The sequence below is a fragment of the Entelurus aequoreus genome, linkage group LG25, assembly GCF_033978785.1.
Source record: "Entelurus aequoreus isolate RoL-2023_Sb linkage group LG25, RoL_Eaeq_v1.1, whole genome shotgun sequence".
Taxonomy (NCBI): Eukaryota; Metazoa; Chordata; class Actinopteri; order Syngnathiformes; family Syngnathidae; genus Entelurus; species Entelurus aequoreus.
Genome location: NC_084755.1, coordinates 5093613 through 5110843, shown reverse-complemented (window position 1 = coordinate 5110843; position 17231 = coordinate 5093613). Strand labels below are relative to the sequence as shown.

The following is a 17231-nucleotide window of genomic DNA, read 5'->3' as shown; positions in this document are numbered from 1 at the left end:
CTATATTTCTAACAAAGAAAAATCATTATTTCTTCTAGATTTTCCAGAACAAAAATTTTAAAAGAAATTCAAAAGACTTTGAAATAAGATTTAAATTTGATTCTACGGATTTTCTAGATTTGCCAGAATAATTTTTTTGAATTTTAATCATAATAAGTTTGAAGAAATATTTCACAAATATTATTCGTCGAAAAAACAGAAGCTAAAATGAAGAATTAAATTAAAATGTATTTATTATTCTTTACAATAAAAAAAAAAAAAATTACTTGAACATTGATTTTAATTGTCAGGAAAGAAGAGGAAGGAATTTAAAAGGTAAAAAGGTATATGTGTTTAAAAATCCTAAAATCATTTTTAAGGTTGTATTTTTTCTCTAAAATTGTCTTTCTGAAAGTTATAAGAAGCAAAGTAAAAAAAATAATGAATTTATTTAAACAAGTGAAGACCAAGTCTTTAAAATATTTTCTTGGATATTCAAATTCTCTTTGAGTTTTGTCTCTCTTAGAATTAAAAATGTCGAGCAAAGCGAGACCAGCTTGCTAGTAAATAAATAGAATTTAAAAAATAGAGGCAGCTCACTGGTAAGTGCTGCTATTTGAGCTATTTTTAGAACAGGCCAGCGGGCTACTCATCTGGTCCTTACGGGCTACCTGGTGCCCGCGGGCACCGCGTTGGTGACCCCTGGTGTAGTTGGACCGGATGTGACGAGTAGCACTTTTATTTTGAAGTCAGATTTGTGTGATTGGTTTGAGAAGAGATGTCTTGACATGTTTTTAAGACCGACGTGACTTTTGGCCATGAAGTGCCTCTCAGCTTCCTCCCGACCGACTTTTCTTTCTGCTAAGTTGTCATCTTATCTCACTAAAGCAGTTACAGTAACAAGCTACATTTGATGTTGTCAACGCACTTAACTGTAATGTAAACACAGAAGTGAAGCTCCATCTCTCTGCATGCAAGTGCTCCCAGAATGTGGTGCCGGGCTCCAGGACAGGTCACATGTTTGAGTGTACATTTAAAGAGAAAACATTCATTTGGCACAGTGCAAAATGGTCATTGAGGATATTAGTTATATGGATGTTATATTTGCCTCGTCTGATGTGCAACATTCAGTCCCAGCGAGCGTTGTGCTTTTTATTCTCCGCTGACTGTCAGGCATGTGCATTCCTGTCATTGTCCCGTACACAGTCACAGTCAGCTGACCTGCATTGTGCAGAAGACATGAGGCCCACCCTATGTCAAAAACACAGCAAAATGGATGCCACATTCAGCATGTTTCCCCTGTATGAAATCATGGACATTTTAAATTATCTGTTCCAGGGTCAATCTACCACCATCAAACAACTGTTATTCAATGTCCAGGTGAGGTTTTCTGTTAAACTTGACTTTACTTTTTTAACCATCAAGCAAGTGTAAAAAAATTTTTTTAAAATGGTTACCGGTAGTCACCATGCAGGTGATATATTGTCAATGTGTTGACTTCTGCCTGTGGAATTGTCTTGTTTTGGAAAATAATTACTATATTCACTATTCCAGGTGATTTACTTCTAGGTAGGAGTGTAACGCTACACAAAAATTTGGGTTGGTTACGTACCTCGGTTTAGAGGTCACGGTTCGGTTCATTTTCGGTACAGTAAGAAAACAACAAAATATACATTTTGGGGTTATTTATTTACCAAATCTGCAAAATCTTCCACCAAAAATATTTGTCTTAGTGTAATATTTGATGTGAAGTAATGGGAACCTTGGATAGGTCAATAATTCATAACAACATTGATTTTGATTCAATATTATGTTTTGAGCAATGACAGTTTGAAAGAAAGAAAAAACAGCTTTGTTTTATTAGACAACATTGCAACTTTTTGTAAATTACATTTAACCTTTTTTATTTCACTTTTGTTATGTTTTTGTTTATTTTAATAGTATTTTCAGAATGTGCCGTGGGCCTTTAAAACATTAGCTGTGGGCCGCAAATGGCCTCCGGGGCACACTTTTGACACCCCTGCTATAGATAATAAAAAATGAAATGTGATAAATCTATGGATAAAAAGCAGAGCCTGGCGACGCATGCGCGTTTATCATAACTCTCTCTCTGTCTCTGCCCCTCCCTCACCAATGCTGCTCTTTGTTTTGTTTTTAACCCCTTCTTAACCCTGAACGTACATTGAAAATACACGCAACCCTAACTCAAAATGCCGGACATTTGAGGCATTTAAGAAACTCCGCCCTGACAGCTCCGCAAAAGAAGACATGTCCGGTGAAAAGAGGACGTATGGTCAGTCTATCCTAGCCCGTTAGCTGCTAGCATGCCGTGTGTTGTGCCTTGGTGTGCATTGTTTACACAACGTGCGTTACGCTACTTAATATGTCCGTGTGGAAACTCGTTCGGTACACCTCCGAACCGAACCGGAACCCCCGTACCGAAACGGTTCAATACAAATACACGTACCGTTACACCCCTACTTGTAGGGGATGTATTCAGTATTGGACATGGTCTGGTTGAACATCGTCATTCCATTGAGTTCAGAAAATATGCCTGTCAATGTAAAAGGCCCCGTTTACACTAAGCTAAATCACACCTAACCTTATTCGTGTCCACACACACAACAAAGCCACCGTTTAAGACGCCTCCCCCCCTACGTCCGCCGGCACAACGCCACCTAGTACGCATGCGCGGAAAATGCACACATCATAGTCACCTCCAGTGTTGCTTTGTGTGCAAGTTGTTAAATGTAACTTATCTGAACAATATCCAGTGTTGTGCTATTTCAATGAACTGGAATCCAGTGTGCTGTGGGGCCCTATTGTAGTGAATTACACCTGAGACATCATCCATCCATCCATTTCCTACCGCTTGTCCGTTTTGAGGTCGCGGTGGGTGCTGGAGCCTATCTCAGCTGCATTTGGGCGGAAGGCGGTGTACCCCCTTGACAAGTTGCCACCTCATCAAAGGGCCAACACAGATAGACAACATTCACACTCACAGTCACACACTAGGGACCATTTAGTGTTGCCAATCAACCTATCCCCAGGTGCATGTCTTTGGAGGTGGGAGGGGCCTATCCCCAGGTGCATGTCTTTGGAGGTGGGAGGGGCCTATCCCCAGGTGCATGTCTTTGGAGGTGGGAGGGGCCTATCCCCAGGTGCATGTCTTTGGAGGTGGGAGGGGCCTATCCCCAGGTGCATGTCTTTGGAGGTGGGAGGAAGCTGGATCATAAATTAATCACATCGGTATTAGACACGTAAACAATGTGATAAAGAACATTCTACATCAATCAAACTAGGGATCCAGATATCTGGTCAGGACACGCCTCACTCTTCTGCCTTCACCTTCATTGTCCATTCCTTTTTGGTGACTTGATATACTGTGGACCTAGACGTTGAGTCCGCGACGTACATGGCGGACAATAACCGATACAGTCTGCTTTGCCAGTCCGAATGCATTCGCCGTTTTCCTCGACGGCCAGGTAATACAAAGCACACGCTACCTTTTTTTTATTACATCCACGGGGTCTCTCCTTCGACAAATGGACAAAGTTTTTCGCTAAATAGAATCACAGCTGACCCGGTCGGACATTGGAAATGCTATTATGCTATTATTCACCTTCTTTGTACCATAATTTTACAATATTTAGCGAAACGTCTGATTGACATCAAACACTTCAAATAGGATTGACAAACGTTACCTGCGCCAGACTTAGGGGAATCTGGAGCAGTGGAAACGGTTCCACAGGCTCAAAACATGACTCATCACCTGTTTTATCACAGATAGTGTTGTCAATCTGTTGCAGTACTTTCTGTTGAGAAAACTCCATGTTTACAGTATTCTCAGTCAGGGGCATACTGTCTTCTTCAGGCAGGCTACTTTATGCATCTGCTACCTCAGTGTTTTTCAACCACTAATTTCACCTGTTTGGATTAAAAATATTTTTTGCAAATCAGTAATTATAGTCTGCAAATGATGTGTTGTTGTTGAGTGTCGGTGCTGTCTAGAGCTCGGCAGAGTAACCGTGTAATACTCTTCCATATCAGTAGGTGGCAGCCGGTAGCTAATTGCTTTGTAGATGTCGGAAACAAAAGGTGAGTGCCCCTAAGAAAAGGCATTGAAGCTTAGGGAAGGCTATGCAGAGCCAAACTAAAACTGAACTGGCTACAAAGTAAACAAAACCAGAATTCTGGACGACAGCAAAGACTTACTGTGGAGCAGAGAAGGCGTCCACAATGTATATCCGAATGACATGACAATCAACAATGTCCCCACAAAGAAGGATAAAAACAACTGAAATATTCTTGATTGGTAAAACAAAGTAGGTGCGGGAAATATCGCTCAAAAGAAGACATGAAACTGCTACAGGAAAATACCAAAAAAAGAGAAAAAGCCACCAAAATAGGAGCGCAAGACAAGAAGTAAAACACTACACACAGGAAAACTGCAAAAAAGTTCAAATAAGTCAGGGTGTGATGTGACAGGTGGTGACAGTACACCTACTTTGAGACAAGAGCGATAGTGATGCATGCTTGGTTATGCTTTAAAGTCTAATCCAACAATTGCGACAACAACTTTTTATTGTCAACTGAGTTTCGTTTTTTTAATGATTTCTGCTGGTGGTGTGCCTCTACATTTTTTCAATGCAAAAGATGTGCCTTGGCTCCAAAAAGGTTGAACAACACTGTGCTACCTGTCTTGTTGGACTCAGGTACTGCACACTAATTTGGAGAAGGTTTCCCCCCCCTTCAAAAGTCAAATTCAGACTGGGTGCTTTTTTTAGAAAACATTCACGGCTGGAGCCTAATTCATCCACTCACTCTACCCTGTTGTTGAGCATGAGAAAGTGGCACTCACGTAGTTTTTGACGGTGTGGATGATTGTGGGCCACGTTGAAAGTTGTGATACAGTAGCAGAGCATGTCTGCAGACGGTATCTGACTGTTCCTGTTCCTCTCAAGCCTTCACTACCATACGGTACATGAAGAGTTCCTTGCATACTTTAAAACTTGAAACAAGTGGTCCCTTCACACCTTGTTTGCATGGTCCGGTGCTACCCCACCTTGACCAAACCATCAGCCAAAACCTGAACTCCAGTTCTAGAAACCCTTCCAGGGGCTTTTTGCGATGGGCCCTGCTCCAAGTCCCCCGGCCCCCCTCTCGTTAGCTCTCTCTGCACAGGCCCGGCATTGTTCTCAGTGCAGGCGCTGTGTCAAGTAACAACAACAACAACAAAGATGCTAAACAACAAGCCACAGAAGATAAATTAACATGCAACGTGTGTACCAGCGCCTTTCTGACCACCCAAAAACGAAGCCAGAGTGTTTTTGTTATGACCTCTTTTACATTATCAATATGTCAATCGTCCATCGTTCAACACTTTCCTCTCCTCTCCTTCCTCTGGCTCCACAGCCTCCTCTTCCTCCTCGCCTAGACTAGCGCCAGAATTGGAGCAGGCTCGGCCGGCTACCAGCGGAGAGGAGGAGCTTCAGCTGCAGCTGGCCCTGGCCATGAGCCGGGAGGCGAGTGAAAAGCACACACACACACACACACACACACACACACACACACACACACACACACAAGCCATTTTTTTTTCATCTTAATTTTTTCCAAGATAAACAATTTTATGAAAGTCTTACCAATAGTTCAGAGGTACAAACACATTAGTTTGAGGTAAAAATGTTTCCCTTCATTTTTTTTTAATTTCACATTTTTACCTTTTTTCCATTTTTAATAAAGATTTGTATGCAAAGTCCTAATTGTTCAGATGTAATATAAGAGCCAATGTAGTGCAAAGGGATTTTTCTTGCCTTAATAGTAATTGAAAAAAATCTCATTTAAAGTACACATTTGTATTTATTTTTTAATCTCAGTTTTGTGTTTTGAATTACAAATTTACACAATGTCTTAACTTGGTTCCGAAGTAGATGAAAACAATGTTTTGCCATAAAAATGTTTTAAAAAATTTACATTGAATTTTTATTATTATTTTTTTTTTTTTATGACATTTTTTAGCATTTGAAAAAATATATATTTTATGCAAAGTCTAAATCAACAATGGTTCTGAGGTATTTACTGTATATGAGAATTAATTTAGTTTAAGGATAATTATTGTTGCTTTAGTTGAAATTGTAAAATATTTTTAAGTATAAATTATTTTTTAAATAAAAAAATGTTTTAATAAATGTTTTACATTTTTAAATAAACACTTTTATGCACATTCTAAATACACAATAGTTCTGTCAACAAGTGTAGTTTTAGCAAAATAATACTAAATACTATACTGCTGAAGAAACTGAGCAACATGTGTAATGACCAAGACTTTAGCACAGCACAGTTTAGACTCAGCAAATAAAGTACAGTATACAATGGGTACGGAAAGTGTTGAGACCCCTTTACATTTTTCAGTCTTGGTTTCATTGTAGCCATTTCCTAAAATCAAAAAAGTGCATTTTATTTCTCAATAATGTACTTTTGACAGAAAAAAACAGAAATTTTGAATTCCTTGCGAATTTATTATTTATTATCTCATGGTCGTAAGTAGTCAGACCCTTTGCTGTGACACTCCTATTTAACTCACATGCTGTCCATTTCTTCTGATCCTCCTTGAGGTGGTTCTGCTCCTTCATTGGAGTCCAAGTGTGTTTAATTCAACTGATTTCACTTCATTAGGAAAGGCACACACCTTACAGCTCCCAGTGCATGTCAGAGCAAATGAGAATCATGAGCTCGGAGGAACTGCCCAAGGATCTCAGAGACAGAATTGTGGCAAGGCACAGATCTGGCCAAGGTTGTGAAATAATTTCTGCAGCACCTAAGTTTCCTAAGAGCATTGTCCTTATTAATCCTTAAATGGAAGACATTTGGGGCGACCGCAATTCTTCCTAGACCTGGCTGTCCAGCGATCGAGGGAGAAGAGCCTAGGTGAGAGAGGTAAAGAAGAAACCAAAAGTCACTGGCTGATCTCCAGAGATGCAGTAGAGAGATGGCAGAAAGTTCCACAAAGTCATCCATCACTACAGCCCTCCACCAGTTGGGGCTTTATGGCAGAGTGGCCTGACGGAAGCCTCTCCAAGACATATGAAAGCCCGCATTGAGTTCACCAAGAAACACATCAAGGACTCCCAGACATTGAGGAATAAGATTATCTGGTCTGATGAGACCAAGATTGAACTTTTCGGCGTTATACCTAAGCTGTATGTGTGGAGAAAACCAGGCACTGGCCATCACATTCCAAATAAAAACCCAACAGTGAAACAAGGTGGTGGCAGCATCATGCTATGGGGGTGTGTTTCAGCTGCAGGGACAGGACGACTGGTTGTAACTGGAGGATAGTTGAACGCGGCCAGGTACATAAATATCCTGGTAGAAAACCTTTTCCAGAGTGCTCAGGACCTCAGCACACAACTAAAATAACAAAGGAGTGGCTTCCAAACAACTCTCTGAACATTCTTGACTGGTCAAGCCAATTGGGCATCTTTGGAGAGACCTGAAATGGCTATCCAGCAACGTTCATTATCCAACCTGACAGTGCTGGGGAGGATCTGCAAGGAAGAATGGCAAAGGACCCCCAAATCCAGGAGGGAAAAACTTGTCACATCAATCCCAAGAAGACTCATGGCTGACTAGCTCAAAAGGTGCTTCTACTCAATACTGAGCCAAGGGTCTGAATACTTATGACCATGTCGTATTTTAGTTTGTCCTTTTTAATACATTTACAAAAAATTCTACATCTGTTTTTTTTTCTGTCAAGGTGGGTGCTGAGTGTACATGAATGAAAAATAAAAGGAACTTTTTTGATTTTATCAAATGCCTGCAATGAAACAAAGAGTGAAAAATCAAAAGGGGTCTGAATACAGAAAGATGCACGGTTGTCTTTCTTTCAGGTGTGCTGGCTGCCCTGCTAAGGCACTAAAGCTAACTTATGCATTCCAACTATTGTCTGAGAACAGAAGATGTTAGTCTCTGACTCAGCCACTAATGGCACTTACAGTAAATCCATCACTGGGAAGACTGGACATGTGTATGGATTCACAGCCAAGAAGCCAAACAGTAGCCCGCCCTGGCCTTCACTGCCCTACCGGATAGCAACGTAGTTTAAATATCATGTTTGCGTATCAAGTGAATGAATTGCATCTTCAACTTTTTCATCACCCCCCCCTCCCCATCCCCCCCTCCTCCATGACCCTTAGTCTGATGAAAACAGCCAGTTGCAGAGTGCCGGCAAGACAGTCAAGAAGGTACAGATTCACTCAGGGTCAAGGAAGCTTTGTTTTTCTTCTTGCTAGAAATGTGACACAATGTATGGACAAAAGTATTGACACACAACTTTGCATACAATTCCATGTAGTTGTAATGGCCATTTGTTCCAACACTTTTACCCATATACCGTAATTTCCGGACTATAAGCCGCTACTTTTTCCCCTCGTTCTGGTCCCTGCGGCTTATACAAGGGTGCGGCTTATATACGGCCTGTTCTTCTCCGACACCGACGAAGAGGATTTCGGTGGTTTTAGTACGCAGGAGGAAGACGATGACACAATGATTAAAGACTGACTTTTCATATACCGGTAGGCTGGTTATTTTGATAACGTACAGGCGAGCACTTTGTATTACTTTGCACCGTTGTATTATTTGTACTCTGCACGAATGCTGTTCGCCGTGTCAAAGATGTGAAAGTTTGATTGAATGATTGAAAGATTTATAGTTAATAAATGGGACGCTTTGCGTTCCCAAACAGTCATCTCTGTCCCGACAATCCCCTCCGTGGTAGCAGGAACCCCTATATACTACGCTAATTACACATCAAAACCCTGCGGCTTATAGTCGGGTGCGGCTTATATATGGAGCAATCTGTATTTTCCCCTAAATTTAGCTGGTGCGGCTTATAGTCCGGAAATTACGGTAATGTGTGTAGTGGTCAACATGGACTATGCAACTCTCCACCATTAATCAATCAATGTGCTCTCCTTGTTGGTGTGAGAGCTCAGGTATCTCAGGGTGGTGGTGGTGGTGGTGGTGCGGGTCAAAGTCAATCAAAAAACATCTACCTGTATTTTTGGGTTTTTCCTCCTCATAGCCTTCCAAGCCTATGCCGGCCACAATGGACATGGACGATGACGCTCAAATGAAGTTAGCTCTGAACATGAGCAAGGAGACGCACGTACAGGTACGCCACCGGTCACAATATTAGGCACGCGTCAGATGTGTTTCCTTAATATACAAACCCCGTTTCCATATGAGTTGGGAAATTGTGTTAGATGTAAATATAAACGGAATACAATGATTTGCAAATCCTTTTCAAGCCATATTCAGTTGAATATGCTACAAAGACAACATATTTGATGTTGAAACTGATAAACATTTTTTTTTTGCAAATAATCATTAACTTTAGAATTTGATGGCAGCAACACGTGACAAAGAAGTTGGGAAAGGTGGCAATAAATACTGATAAAGTTGAGGAATGCTCATCAAAGACTTATTTGGAACATCCCACAGGTGAACAGGCTAATTGGGAACAGGTGGGTGCCATGATTGGGTATAAAAGTAGATTCCATGAAATGCTCAGTCATTCACAAACAAGGATGGGGCGAGGGTCACCACTTTGTCCACAACTGTGTGAGCAAATTGTTGAACAGTTTAAGAAAAACCTTTCTCAAGCAGCTATTGCAAGGAATTTAGGGATTTCACCATCTACGCTCCGTAATATCATCAAAGGGTTCAGAGACTCTGGAGAAATCACTGCACGTAAGCAGCTAAGCCCGTGACCTTCCATCCCTCAGGCTGTACTGCATCAACAAGCCACATCAGTGTGTAAAGGATATCACCACATGGGCTCAGGAACACTTCAGAAACCCACTGTCAGTAACTACAGTTGGTCACTACATCTGTAAGTGCAAGTTAAAACTCTCCTATGCAAGGCGAAAACCGTTTATCAACAACACCCAGAAACTTTCAATGGGAGACAGGTCTGGACTACAGGCAGGCCAGTCTAGTACCCGCACTCTTTTACTATGAAGCCACGTTGATGTAACACGTGGCTTGGCATTGTCTTGCTGAAATAAGCAGGGGCGTCCATAATAATGTTGCTTGGATGGCAACATATGTTGCTCCAAAAGCTGTATGTACCTTTCAGCATTAATGGTGCCTTCACAGATGTGTAAGTTACCCATGTCTTGGGCACTAATACACCCCCATACCATCACACATGCTGCCTTTTACACTTTGCGCCTAGAACAATCCGGATAGTTCTTTTCTTCTTTGGTCCGGAGGACTCGACGTCCACAGTTTCCAAAAACAATTTGAAATGTGGACTCGTCAGACCACAGAACACTTTTCCACTTTGTATCAGTCCATCTTAGATGAGTTCGGGCCCAGCGAAGCGTTTCTGGGTGTTGTTGATAAATGGCTTTGGCTTTGCATAGTATAGTTTTAACCTGCACTTACAGATGTAGCGACCAACTGTAGTTACGGATAGTGGTTTTGTGAAGTGTTCCTGAGCCCATGTGGTGATATCCTTTACACACTGATGTCACTTTTTGATGCAGTACCACCAGAGGAATCCAAGGTCTGGAATATTATCGCTTACGTGCAGTGATTTCTCCAGATTCTCTGAACCTTTTGATGATATTACGGAGCGTAGATGGTGAAATCCCTAAATTCCTTGCAATAGCTGCTTGAGAAATGTTATTCTTAAACAATTTGCTCAGGCGTTTGTTGACAAAGTGGTGACCCTCGCCCCGTCCTTGTTTGTGAATGACTGAGCATTTCATGGCAGCTGCTTTTATGCCCAATCATGGCACCCACCTGTTCCCAATTAGCCTGTTCACCTGTGGGATGTTCCAAATAAGTCTTTGATGAGCATTCCTCAACTTTCTCAGTCTTTTTTGCCACTTGTGCCAGCTTTTTTGAAACATGTTGCAGGCATCAAATTCCAAATGAGCTAATATTTGCAAAAAATAACAAGGTTTTCCAGTTTGAATGTTAAATATCTTGTCTTTGCAGTCTATTCAATTGAATATAAGTTCAAAAGGATTTGCAAATCATTGTATTCTCTTTTTATTTACCATTTACACAACGTGACAACTTCACTGCTTTTGGGGCTTGTAGAATCCACTGTTCTGTCATTTCATGATGGCAACAAAATAGAAGCACTGTAAGAGGTCATGGCGGGTAACGCTCACCTTCTTACTTTCATGACCAGAGAATGTTCCATCTCGCTCGCAGTTCCTCATATAAGGTCTGATGCCCGTGTGTGTATCTGTTGACAGGAGAAGCTCAGTCGTCAAGGTGACGAGTCGATGCTGCGGAAAGCTTTGGAGGAGAGCAAACGTGAGATGTCGTCTAAAGGCGGGGTATGCAATTTTGGGGTACAGATGCTTGCTGGGGGAAAGTAGAGAGCTTTCATGGGGGTTGGATTTGTATTGACATTTACCATAAACTGTCTAATTATAGCTGAGTAAGGTTAATTAGAATCAGGCAATAGTCTGATACATCTACAATGACATGTTGGAGTGCATGAGAAATTGGAGAGGAAAAGCTGTATATTGTACAACAGAGCAGCAACGGTACGGAGCAGACTGCTCAGTCAGCATTCATGGCGATTGTCAAGAGCATGGCATGTGTAATGCATGACTTTCACACCCGCTCACTGGTCATGCTTTCACATAAATGCAGAGCTGCTGGGTTCTGACCACTAATGGTACTTGAAATGCAGATACAGCCGCAGTTGTTAACGCCAATGTTGTTTCACCCGGTGCACTTGCAGCTCATGCGGCCAACAACTATAGGAATTATGGTTTGATACATGATACATCACAATTTCCTCTTTTCAACACGTTCAAAAAGGAGTAAGAAGAGGCAGAGTTTATTTAATCCTAATCTATCCCTTTTCCTTTACATAGCAATCTCTGTCACTTTTGTTCACTTCCTATTCTCAATTTGTTCACAATATGCTCCATAAATAATACAATAAAATAAAAAAACATCAACAGTAAAGTAAGTTGTATTTCATACACTGGTAGTGGGATGAATAAGATTATCAATAGATACAGTCGCGATCAAAAGTGTACATACACGTGTAAAGAACATCATGTCATGGCTGCCTTGAGTTTACAATCATTTCTACAACTCTTATTTTTTTGTGATGTAGTGATTGGAGCACATACTTGTTGCTCACAAAAAACATTCATGAAGTTTGCTTCTTTTATGAATTTATTATGGGTCTACTGAAAATGTGAGGGTCAAAAGTATACATACAGCAATGTTAATATTTGCTTACATGTCCCTTGGCAAGTTGACCTGCAATAAGGCGCTTTTGGTAGCCATCCACAAGCTTCTGCTGGAATTTTTGACCACAAAATTGGTGCAGTTCAGCTAAATGTGTTGGCTTTTCTGACATGGACTTGTTTGTTCAGCATTGTCCACACGTTTAAGTCCGGACTTTGGGAAGGAAATTCTAAAACCTTCATTCTAGCCTGATTTAGCCATTCCTTTACCACTTTTGAGGTGTGTTTGGGGTCATTGTCCTGTTGGAACACCCAACTGCGCCCAAGACCCAACCTCGGGGCTGAGGATTTTAGCTTGTCCTGAAGAATTTGGAGGTATAATACTACCTCTACCTACTCTGACCACAGAACTTTCCTCCAGAAGGTCTTATCTTTGTCCATGTGATATCAGATGAAACAAAAATGGAGATGTTTGGCCACAATACCCAGCAATATGTTCGGAGGAGAAAAGGTGAGGCCTTTGTTCCCAGGAACAACATTCCCACCGTCAAGCATGGTGGTGGTAGTATTATGCTCTGGGCCTGTTTTGCTGCCAATGGAACTGGTGCTGTAAATGGGATTAAGAAAAAGGAGGATTACCTCCAAATTCTTCAGGACAAGCTAAAATCATCAGCCCGGAGGTTGGGTCTTGGGCGCAGTTGGGTGTTCCAACAGGACAATGACCCCAAACACATGTCAAAAGTGGTAAAGGAATGGCTAAATCAGGCTGGAATTAATGTTTTAGAATTTCCTTCCCAAAGTCCTGACTTAAATGTGTGGACAATGCTGAAGAAACAAGTCCATGTCAGAAAACCAACAAATTTAGCTGAACTGCACCAATTTTGGATGAATGAGAACATCCACACATACGTAGAAAATCCGATGATTGGTTGGTGTTCCTATGGTGAGTTAGAGTTGGCTAAGGTTAGGGCGAAAAATTACAGACTGGCCAATCGGAAGCAAGATTTGGCAGGTCATCGAAACTAGTAAGCAAATCATACCAGACACGTACTAATGTCACATGACGATGAGGGAGTCCGAGACAGAGGGACGCTTCAAGCTGACCACTCTAAAAAAAAATACGGGTAGTTGAAAATGGCAGAGGAATTCTCTCCCGTAGTTTTGATTTTTTCTGTAGTAATGAAGCGTGTCCTTGGCCGTATTTAGACAAATGTCTGCATTTAGAGAAAACAATGCCCAAAACCTTAGGTTTTAGTTGTTTACTCTGTAAACCAAAATCATAACTGCTCTCTTCATCTAAGATGACCAACACAACCATTAAAGTGAGTTGTTTTCATGAAGAGTTTTATTGCACATTACCATTATCAACTGTTCCCAAACAACCCACAATTCTTTGTTTTGTTTTTTGTCAAGATATAGATGGATGAGTTTTTTTTTAAAGTAGGCAGAAAAAATGAATAACATCATAGGAGTAGGCCAACTAAAATAAATACATATAGTGGGGACCCCTTGAGGTAGTTGTAGACCAGGGGTCACCAACCTTTTTGAAAGCAAGAGCTACTTCTTGGGTACTGATTAATGCGAAGGGCTACCAGTTTGATACACACTTAAATAAATTGCCAGAAATAGCCAATTTGCTCAATTCACCTTTAACTCTATGTTATTATTAATAATTAATGATATTTACACTTAATTGAACGGTTTAAAAGAGGAGAAAACACGAAAAAAAATGACAATTAAATTTTGAAACATAGTTTATCTTCAATTTCGACTCTTTAAAATTCAAAATTCAACCGAAAAAAAGAAGAGAAAAACTAGTTAATTCGAATCTTTTTATGGAACGTCATTAGTAATTTTTCCTGATTAAGATTAATTTTAGAATTTTGATGACATGTTTTAAATAGGTTAAAATCCAATCTACACTTTGTTAAAATATATAACAAATTGGACCAAGCTATATTTCTAACAAAGACAAATCATTATTTCTTCTAGATTTTCCAGAACAAAAATTTTAAAAGAAATTCAAAAGACTTTGAAATAAGATTTAAATTTGATTCTACAGATTTTCTAGATTTGCCAGAATAATTTTTTTGAATTTTAATCATAATAAGTTTGAAGTAATATTTCACAAATGTTCTTTGTCGACAAAACAGAAGCTAAAATGAAGAATTCAATTAAAATGTATTTATTATTCTTTACAATAAAAAAAATAAATTTACTTGAACATTGATTTTAATTGTCAGGAAAGAAGAGGAAGGAATTTAAAAGGTAAAAAGGAATATGTGTTTAAAAATCCTAAAATCATTTTTAAGGTTGTATTTTTTCTCTAAAATTGTCTTTTTGAAAGTTATAAGAAGCAAAGTAAAAAAAAGTTATGAATTTATTTAAACAAGTGAAGACCAAGTCTTTAGAATATTTTCTTGGATTTTCAAATTCTTTTTGAGTTTTGTCTCTCTTAGAATTAAAAATGTCGGGCAAAGCGAGACCAGCTTGCTAGTAAATAAATACAATTTAAAAAATAGAGGCAGCTCACTGGTAAGTGCTGCTATTTGAGCTATTTTTAGAACAGGCCAGCGGGCTACTCATCTGGTCCTTACGGGCTACCTGGTGCCCGCGGGCACCGCGTTGGTGACCCCTGTTGTAGGGTGTCCCCAGCTAAAGGACAGATAGTTAATAGTAATGGACCCTTATTGTGTCATTTTGTACACTCTCAGTTACATCAACATGGATATTATACATGTGGGCCCAGAGATACAGTATACATGTTGTTAAACGTAGTAAGCTACTTTTGTCATGTAGCTTGCTACAATTCCCCAGGGATAGCTTCCCCTGTAGCTTAGCTATATTTAGTCAAGAGTAACTTGTAACTTAGCTTACTTCCAAGTAGCTTCCAAATAGCATTATTTGAGTTATACTGAGGTTTAAGGATAGTCTGGTTTTGTCCAAACCATCTCTTGAATGTGTTCATTTCTTCTGTTATTATTTGTATTAGCTTCTGTGTGCTCTCTTGTGAACAAAACACAGTTGTATCATCTGCGAATAATATTCACTTTAAGTCTTTTGTGACTTCACAAATGTCATTTATATACAGATTGAACGATTTTAGTCCCAGTATTGATCCCTGTGGTTAGTCACAGGATATATTTAGCGTCGTAGACTTGTGTTGGCCTAGCTTCACGTATTGCTTCCTGTTGGTTAAGAAGCTTATCACCCAGTTCAAGACCAACCCTCTAATGCCATTCCGTTCAAATTTATTTATTTGAATATTGTGATTAATTGTGTCAAATGCTTTTATTGGATCCATAAATACTGCCGTTGCACACCGTTTACCATCCATTGCATTGGTAACCTCTTCCATTATTTTAATTAAAGCCATTGATGTTGAAATATTAGCTGTGTATCAATATTGGTTCTTTGCGAGTATTAGCATTAATACCGATTGTCAAGAGCATGTCCATTTGAACTAAAATGATGTGATAAGAATGATTTGTTTCCCCATGTTTTCAGACCGCGTTCATGGACCTGGTGGATGTATTTTCAGTGTCTTCAGATACTCCTAGTGACCAAAAATGGAAAAAAACTGCATACTCCTCGCCTGTTCGTACCAGAGGGTCGAGCTCCTGGGACCCCTTGGGTGAGCTTTGCCAGCGTCTGAGAATGAATGTATGTCAAAGCTGCAGTATGTCATGATCCTTATTTCTCATAAAAGATGGAAGAAGCAGCTCGTCAAGATTAGATTCTCCCTGGTTGGTGTCGCCCACCTCCACCAGTCCCCCTCCAGCCTGGGAGCCAAGCTCGCCCCCGAGCAACCCTTGGGATGCCCCAAAGAGCAGTGCCTCCAAACTATGGGGCCTCTCCAACACAGGTGGGTGTGTTTTACAAACCCCAAAAGCAGTGAAGTTGTCACGTTGTGTAAATGGTAAATAAAAACAGAATACAAAGATTTGCAAATCCTTTTCAACTTCTATTCACTTGAATAGACTGCAAAGACAAGATATTTAACGTTCGAACTAGTAAACTTTGTTATTTTTTGCAAATATTAGCTCATTTGGAATTTGATGCCTGCAACATGTTTCAAAAAAGCTGGCACAAGTGGCAAAAAAAGTTGAGGAATGCTCATCAAACACTTATTTGGAACATCCCACAGGTGATCAGGCTAATTGGGAACAGGTGGGTGCCATGATTGGGTATAAAAGCAGCTTCCATGAAATGCTCAGTCATTCACAAACAAGGACGGGGCGAGGGTCACCACTTTGTCAACAAATGCCTGAGCAAATTGTTTAAGAACAACATTTCTCAACCAGCTATTGCAAGGAATTTAGGGATTTCACCATTTACGCTCCGTAATATCATCAAAAGGTTCAGAGAATCTGGAGAAATCACTGCACGTAAGCCATGATATTACGGACCTTCGATCCCTCAGGCGGTACTGCATCAAAAAGCGACATCAGTGCGTAAAGGATATCACCACATGTGCTCAGGAACACTTAAGAAAACCACTGTCTGTAACTACAGTTGGTCACTACATCTGTAAGTGCAAGTTAAAACTCTACTATGCAAAGCCAAAGCCATTCATCAACAACACCCAGAAACGCCGCCGGCTTCGCTGGACCCGAGCTCATCTAAGATGGACTGATGCAAAGTGGAAAAGTGTTCTGTGGTCTGACGAGTCCACATTTGAAAAGAGGAGGTGGTCAATCAACAACAGGGATTTGCGATACCGAGTAAAATTCAGGCTGGTATCCGGAATACCAATCAGATACCTTGGGCAAATCTACATAATGTGTCTGCTAAGATTTAAAACGTTGTAAATTTTAAATAATAACATATCTCATAGCATAAAGAACAAAACACAGTTTTGTTTTTTTGAAACTCTGAAGTAGATTGAGGTAATGGGGTGAATAAGTGAATAACAATATAGCTAAGCTAATGCAACAGAAAAAACAGGGCAAAATTAAAAAGTCTCACAAAAGTGGTGATTCAAACCATAAAAAAGGAAATAAGTAAAATAATAAAAAC

At 40.1% G+C, this 17231-nt stretch overlaps 1 protein-coding gene across 4 annotated transcripts in view; it reads left to right on the top strand.

Annotated features, from left to right (window-relative positions):
- epn3a (epsin 3a) overlaps positions 1 to 17231 on the top strand; it is a 36889-nt gene that overhangs the window by 14822 nt on the left and 4836 nt on the right. Inside the window, exons 3-9 of one of the 4 annotated variants that reach the window (XM_062036503.1) lie at positions 1318 to 1359; positions 5395 to 5504; positions 8178 to 8225; positions 9065 to 9154; positions 11256 to 11339; positions 15720 to 15846; positions 15922 to 16077. In XM_062036503.1, coding sequence (XP_061892487.1) covers positions 1318 to 1359; positions 5395 to 5504; positions 8178 to 8225; positions 9065 to 9154; positions 11256 to 11339; positions 15720 to 15846; positions 15922 to 16077 — 657 coding nt within the window. The remainder of the gene's footprint in view (positions 1 to 1317; positions 1360 to 5394; positions 5505 to 8177; positions 8226 to 9064; positions 9155 to 11255; positions 11340 to 15719; positions 15847 to 15921; positions 16078 to 17231) is intronic. The other 3 variants (XM_062036505.1, XM_062036504.1, XM_062036506.1) reach the window with 3 other exon arrangements.